The sequence below is a fragment of the Mixophyes fleayi genome, chromosome 1 (genome assembly GCF_038048845.1).
Source record: "Mixophyes fleayi isolate aMixFle1 chromosome 1, aMixFle1.hap1, whole genome shotgun sequence".
In the NCBI taxonomy this organism is placed as follows: Eukaryota; Metazoa; Chordata; class Amphibia; order Anura; family Limnodynastidae; genus Mixophyes; species Mixophyes fleayi.
In genome coordinates this window covers 3,440,286-3,448,243 of record NC_134402.1, presented here as the reverse complement: position 1 = coordinate 3,448,243, position 7,958 = coordinate 3,440,286, and the positions used below count along the sequence as shown (strand labels likewise).

The 7,958-nt window shown below is 42.8% G+C and overlaps 1 protein-coding gene across 5 annotated transcripts in view; it reads right to left on the bottom strand.

Moving 5' to 3' along the window:
- Positions 1-6,743, bottom strand: part of LOC142098140 (transcription factor COE3-like) — a 119,331-nt gene extending 112,588 nt beyond the window's left edge. For 4 of the 5 annotated variants that reach the window (XM_075180712.1, XM_075180972.1, XM_075180806.1 and 1 more), the window contains exon 1: positions 6,346-6,743. In XM_075180712.1, the coding sequence (XP_075036813.1) occupies positions 6,346-6,473 (128 nt within the window). In that variant the 5' untranslated portion in view covers positions 6,474-6,743. Of the gene's footprint in view, positions 1-3,233; positions 3,306-6,345 lie in introns of all 5 variants that reach the window. The other variant, XM_075180902.1, reaches the window with a different exon arrangement.
- Between the last annotated feature and the right edge of the window lie 1,215 nt (positions 6,744-7,958).

The following is a 7,958-nucleotide window of genomic DNA, read 5'->3' as shown; positions in this document are numbered from 1 at the left end:
TAGTGTTATTTGAAACAATGTTGCAACTCTTATTAAAATAGTTAACCCTCAGTGTTGTTCTAACAATGTTGTAAGTCTCTGTAATACAATTAACCCTTAGTAACATTTCTAACAATGTTGCAGCTCTTTGTTAACCCTTCGTGCTATGTTGTAAGTCTCTGTAAAACAGTTAACCCTTACCGCTATTGTGATTGCTGCAGCTGTCTGTAAAATAGTTTTATTAAAGTCCTATTATGACTTGGAGGATGTGAAGACACTAGTCTGGGAGGACATTTCCTTTAAGATATGACATTGATGTGATCCGCTGCCTCAGTTTACACAATGGCACATTAGCTTATATCCCTCTGAAATAATATTCCTGACAGTTTGTTAATTGATCTCAATATATCTATGAGTTTTATCCTCCGCTGAGTCTCACTATAAGCCCGTCTGTCTCTGGTCCACACATCTCCTAATCCACCTCCTCTCAGCTACGCTCCTTATCCCGTTCTCTGCCGCTTTTCCAACTCTCTGAACGCTGAGAATCCGGGCGACAGAGGAACCATGAAGATGGGAGCAGTGCCCTTATCTCCTGTCTCTTTATAGGTGTTAGTACAACAAAGGACAATACTACAGAGCGTCTGCACAGCTTACAAATATATATAATAGTAGTCACACACCCTCCTTTGACCAGACATCCCCCTACATCAAAAATAAACTAAAACTGATACAATTCAGTAGTTACATGATAAACAAGAAACAAGTTACAGACTAGCAGGATGTGTTCTGGTCAATCCCATCATCAGCTGAACAACAAAACAGCAAAACTTTATCCTCATTTCAATGTCCTAAAAAGCTGAATTGTAATTGTATCAAGATTATTTCTCAGTTAGCTAGTAAAGGATATCGCTTTTATATTATTATATATTACTTGTTAGTATCAGACAAGGCTTCTAGTGGCTCAGATGGAAAGGTCTTGTATATACTATGAGCAGCTCAGCCACATCACCGACTATCTGCCCCAGATATATATATATATATATATATATATATATATATATATATATATATATATATATATATATATATATATACAGGGCTTATGCTTATTCTCTATCAATAAAGGGAAGTGATTATAGAGAGTTGTCCATCAAACATTGTTTTATTTGTAAAGCAATAATGTATTATACACACACACACTATTCACACTTATCCCAGTTATATTTTTATAATGATCAAACTACAGTTTTTATAAAATAAGAATTAGATTATTATTATTATTATTATTAATAATAATAAAAAAAAATTGTTCTAATCTAAACAGTGAGAAGATTAAAGTTAAATGGGATCTATATATTTATCTGCTGTTGTCTTGTAAACTGAACGTATCAGACTTTCTCTGCCCAAGTTATTGCAGTGATCAATAATTCAACAACTGTCAATTTGTAGTAAATTTTTCTGTTTTTCATAAATGTAATTTTTCTTAGGGGAACAATTATTAATTTTATTTATTTCATTATAAATAATTATTTTCCCGTTTTCTCTTTTATTATGTTTAGGTGAGTTAAGTCATTGTTCTACCATGTAGGGAAGAATCAATGAACTTTCTGTTTGTTTGTTTTTTATTTGATATCAACATATTATTTAAAATAATGTTTTATTTGATATTAACATTTCATTTGATATATGTTAAATATAGTAATAACTCCGCTTATCTCAAAAATAATCTAGAATATTTAAAGTGAGTGATTCAATTACAACAAAAAAAATTCCTTATTTTTCTCATTAATCTTGTACGAACAGTATGAAAAAAATATTCCAAAAAAGCATTTTTAATTAACCAGCGAAGAGAATTTAATTCAGAAATAAATAGTGGAATAAAAACAAAAAAAATGCTTTAATTACTTTTTTTTGCTATAATTCTGTTTATAATGCAGCCAAATTTAAATATTATTTTAAATTAAAAGTATGTAAAATTACATCTACTGACTTTCTCTAACATTAGTTTAGTTTTAACTTTCCCCATTTAGTGTGTTTTTAATAAATACATTAATAAGAAAAAAAGATGCACTGATAGACTAAAACATTCAAAAATAAATGAATTGTAAAATATTAAACTGTTAGCAAAATAGATGTGGATCTAGGATTGTGCAAATAAAACAAGTGTAATTAGAAATTGACAACACAATCGGTTTCTGCACCAAAGACGACATTGAAAGAAAAGAATTGTGATATATATCAATATATGTGTGTGTGTGTGTGTGTATCCTCTTTACATGACAGTCACAGGCAGATCTAAATACTACAGTCGCCTCTTCCATCGCTCTGACGAGCTTACATTCTAACGAAGGAAGAACATCGGACATCTCTGATGAACATGTGTTTACTTACTCTGGACTAATTATTAAAGTCTGTTTATTGTAAAATGTGTCAGCCCACAAACAATAGTAATACTTCGCTGCTGTTTGTAATGCGCACATGTTTTTGTAGTCAGGAGGCCAAGACAATTAAACAACAATTAATGGTACGATGAGACTAGCCAGATGGTGGAGATGTCATCTTACTGGTAACACCGGAATTACAAGACTCCAGAGGAATCAATCTCAGATATGTTAATAAAAATAGTAAAACTCTTCATATTCTACTGAGGTCTCCAAAGATCGATCTCTTTATATCCGTGGATCACAATGACCCTCGTTCTACCCGTGGAATTACCTCCTGTGTGAACATTACTGCACACGAATGTTTTCTGGCATTAAAGAGTCTGATCATTTCTGTTTAAGTATAAAATAGTTTATTCTTAAACAAGGTCTTGCACAATTGTGCTTTTCAAATGGACACAACTACAGGCTGTTCACGCACAAGTCCTTGCAGACTTAACGTGAAAGGTGCGTGTTGTGTCTGCCATGGTTAAGGCTCACATTGACCTAGCGAATAAAGTAATTTATACCATAGTATTTATGCACGTCATGTCCTGCAAACAATACCATCTCCTGCATTTATTTGGGTGGGTGGAATAGACAAACTTAAAAAAAAAAACCAAGTGAAAGAAGTTAATAAAAACCTCTTAAGACCATTTCTATGGAGCCCCCCAAAATGCTGCTGCCTCAGACATCTGCCTGTTTGATAGACACAATCTGGGCAGTGACTCCCCCCTGAGTTGCTCATAGGATTCAGTATAAATGAAATATCAATGAGAACGAGTGTGACAACCTGAAGACTAGAGGTGAACGAGTTCCAGTTTAATAACTTACTTCCAAAGTAACCCAGGAAAGTGGAATGTTTTCATTATTCACAATAATCCACTGTGTAAGATCCTATTTTCCCTGCAAGATATGGATGGAAATCTATGTCACATACTGGCAGGACCGAACTGGCAGTGACAGGTTGCTCACTTCCACATGTCATATTGTAGTGTGGAGTCCAACCCATCTCATTCATTACCACCACATTTGGTGTTATAGACAACCTGGGAAAAGTCTGCAGTACCTATAGTATCTCACATGACACCATATTATTACATCATTTTACTTACATTTCTTATTTATCTGGCTGAAATGTATATCCCAGTGTCTTTATTTGCCAGAAAAAAAGAAAAGAAATAAAATCTAAGACCTTAATGGAGACTCTAATTCTGATCGGGACATTTCATAAAAACAGAATGAAGAACAAGATATGTTCTAGTCCAGAACCAGTGAGTATGTGGGACTTATACTGAGAGCTTAGTGTCAGTGGGACATGTCCTGAGATAGTCCTAGGTCTGAGTGTCAGTGGGACTTGTACTGAGATAGTCCTAGGTCTGACTGTCAGTGGGACTTGTACTGAGATAGTCCTAGGTCTGAGTGTCAGTGGGACTTGTACTGAGATAGTCCTGGATCAGTGGGACTTGTACTGAGATAGTCCTGGATCTGAGTGTCAGTGGGACATGTCCTGTGACAGTCCTGGGTCTGAGTATCAGTGGGACATGTCCTGTGATAGTCCTGGGTCTCAGTGTCAGTGGGACATGTCCTGTGACAGTCCTGGATCTGAGTATCAGTGGGACATGTACTGAGATAGTCCTAGGTCTGAGTGTCAGTGGGACATGTCCTGTGATAGTCATGGGTCTGAGTATACGTGGGATATGTCCTGTGATAGTCCTGCACCTAAATGACAATTGTACATGTTTTCCTGGGTCTGATTATAAGTAGAACATGACCTATGACAGTTCTGGGAGTGAGTACCAGTGATAAGGGTGTAACTATAGCTATGTTCATGTGACTGGTTATGGGGCCCAGCAGGACAGGGGTCCTGTCCTAGAGGTCAACATGTGCAAATAACAATCTTAATTTGGCTCCATATTGAATGTATCTAGACAGTTATATGAGTTTGAAAACAATCCAGATAAAAATATTCTATAGATATTGAGACTTATGTACCAGATTGTGATTAATATAATTAGTTCTCTGCCCTATTGGATATTGACAGGGGATGGAGCAGACATCACGGTGGGTAGAACAGTTTTATGGTACATCAAGGACCCTATCTCAATAATGCTATGGGGTCCAGACATTTCTAATTACGTCCCTGGTAAGCAGGAAATGTCCTGTAATAGTCCTGGATCTGAGTGTCAGTGGGACATGTCCTGTAATAGTCCTGGATCTGAGTGTCAGTGGGACATGTCCTGTAATAGTCCTGGATCTGAGTGTCAGTGGGACATGTCCTGTAATAGTCCTGGATCTGAGTGTCAGTGGGACATGTCCTGTAATAGTCCTGGATCTGAGTGTCAGTGGGACATGTCCTGTAATAGTCCTAAATCTGAGTGTCAGTGGGACATGTCCTGTAATAGTCCTGGATCTGAGTGTCAGTAGGACTTGTCCTGTAATAGTCCTAGATCTGAGTGTCAGTGGGAAATGTCCTGTAATAGTCCTAGGTCTGAGTGTCAGTGGGACATGTCCAGTAATAGTCCTAGATCTGAGTGTCAGTGGGAAATGTCCTGTAATAGTCCTAGGTCTGAGTGTCAGTGGGACATGTCCAGTAATAGTCCTGGATCTGAGTGTCAGTGGGACATGTCCTGTAATAGTCCTAGGTCTGAGTGTCAGTGGGACATGTTCTGTGATAGTCCTGGCTCTGAGAGTCAGTGGGACATGTCCAGTAATAGTCCTGGGTCTGAGTGTCAGTGGGACATGTTCTGTGACAGTCCTGGGTGTGAGTGTCAGTGGGACATGTCCTGTAATAGTCCTGGATCTGAGTGTCAGTGGGACATGTCCTGTAATAGTCCTAGATCTGAGTGTCAGTGGGACATGTCCTGTAATAGTCCTGGATCTGAGTGTCAGTAGGACTTGTCCTGTAATAGTCCTAGATCTGAGTGTCAGTGGGAAATGTCCTGTAATAGTCCTAGGTCTGAGTGTCAGTGGGACATGTCCAGTAATAGTCCTAGGTCTGAGTGTCAGTGGGACATGTCCAGTAATAGTCCTGGATCTGAGTGTCAGTGGGACATGTCCTGTAATAGTCCTAGGTCTGAGTGTCAGTGGGACATGTTCTGTGATAGTCCTGGCTCTGAGAGTCAGTGGGACATGTCCAGTAATAGTCCTGGGTCTGAGTGTCAGTGGGACATGTCCTGTAATAGTCCTGGATCTGAGTGTCAGTGGGATATGTCCTGTAATAGTCCTGGATCTGAGTGTCAGTGGGACATGTTCTGTGATAGTCCTGGCTCTGAGTGTCAGTGGGACATGTCCTGTAATAGTCCTAGATCTGAGTGTCAGTGGGACATGTCCTGTGATAGTCCTGGGTGTGAGTGTCAGTGGGACATGTCCTGTAATAGTCCTAGATCTGAGTGTCAGTGGGACATGTCCTGTGATAGTCCTGGATCTGAGTGTCAGTGGGACATGTCCTGTGATAGTCCTGGGTGTGAGTGTCAGTGGGAAATGTCCTGTAATAGTCCTAGATCTGAGTGTCAGTGGGACATGTCCTGTGATAGTCCTGGGTGTGAGTGTCAGTGGGACATGTCCTGTAATAGTCCTAGATCTGAGTGTCAGTGGGACATGTCCTGTGATAGTCCTGGGTGTGAGTGTCAGTGGGACATGTCCTTTGATAGTCCTGGATCTGAGTGTCAGTGGGACATGTCCTGTGATAGTCCTGGGTGTGAGTGTCAGTGGGACTTGTCCTGTAATAGTCCTAGATCTGAGTGTCAGTGGAGTTTATCACTCGGTGTCTCTGGCTCTGTCAGTAAGTGCTGTGTGAACTGACATAAGTTATAGAAAGTCTTCTGTTCGGTGCTCAGTGACTACAGAGACTACATAGTGTATATACAGCTATATATATATATATATAGATATGTACAGTGAGGAAGGGGTCAGTGGTCTCCTCTCCCCCCACCCCCCAGGGTACCTCTGAGCTGCGGTGTTGGAGTCCAGTATTCCTGTGGATTGCATCCAGGACCTGGACAAGCCAGAAGATAAAGGTTCCTCCTTCATGCTGAGCCCCCCTCTGCAGAGAGTATCCTGGACGGAGAACATGAACACAAGACGCTCTTCCCTCCGCAACACACAAAACTCCCAGAGAACAGAGCGGAGATCCAGGTGTCCAGCGGCCGCTGCTGTATCCAGGTGCGTTTACAGGTGTCCGGGTATCATCCACAAGGTGCGTCCGGCCGGAGGATGCGCCTCTCAGGCAGAGCAGGGCAGAACTGAGGCTGAGAGATCCTCCGGCAGGAGGCTGGGAGCCAGCTGTCCCAGGGGAGGCAGGAGGGGAGTGGGAAGCATTGCTGGCTCCCTCCCCCCATAACATCCACCCTCCTCCCCTGAACTCTCTTCCATCCCTCAATCTCTCGTTCTCTCTTCACTTTATCTCACGATCCAATATGTATCTCTCACCCTGTGTCAGATCACGCTGTGCCCCCCTACACTGCTCCAACACATGCCCCATCTCTCTCTCACTGGCCCACCACATGCCCTATCTCTCTCTCACTGCCCCACCACATGCCCCATCTCTCTCTCACTGCCCCACCACATGCCCCATCTCTCACTGCCCCACCACATGCCCCATCTCTCACTGCCCCACCACATGCCCCATCTCTCACTGCCCCACCACATGCCCCATCTCTCACTGCCCCACCACATGCCCCATCTCTCACTGCCCCACCACATGCCCCATCTCTCACTGCCCCACCACATGCCCCATCTCTCACTGCCCCACCACATGCCCCATCTCTCTCTCACTGCCCCACCACATGCCCCATCTCTCACTGCCCCACCACATGCCCCATCTATTGCTCCCCCACCCCAACTCCACTCCAGTATCCCTCCACTCTCACATATCCCCATCTCTGCCTGCTCCTTCTGTGTCCCATCATTATATCCATCCTCTGCCGTATCCCCCACTAACACCTCTGTGCTCACATTCACTGCCCCACCACATGCCCCATCTCTCACTGCCCCACCACATGCCCCATCTATTGCTCCCCCACCCCAACTCCACTCCAGTATCCCTCCACTCTCACATATCCCCATCTCTGCCTGCTCCTTCTGTGTCCCATCATTATATCCATCCTCTGCCGTATCCCCCACTAACACCTCTGTGCTCACATTCACTGCCCCACCACATGCCCCATCTCTCACTGCCCCCCACATGCCCCATCTCTCACTGCCCCACCACATGCCCCATCCCTCACTGCCCCACCACATGCCCCATCTCTCACTGCCCCACCACATGCCCCATCTCTCACTGCCCCACCACATGCCCCATCTCTCACTGCCCCACCACATGCCCCATCTCTCACTGCACACTGCGTAACTGTCCTCCCGTATCCCTCACACTCAGCTGCCCCTATCTCTGACTGCACTCTTACTGCTACAATCGCGTATCCCCAAAGTCTTACCTATCTCCTTCTGTAACATCTTTATTTTTATACCATACACTCTCACTCTCACCGACCACCGTATCTCTCACTGTTCTACCACCCCCCTCACTCTCACCTAACACCCCATCTCTCACTGCTCTCG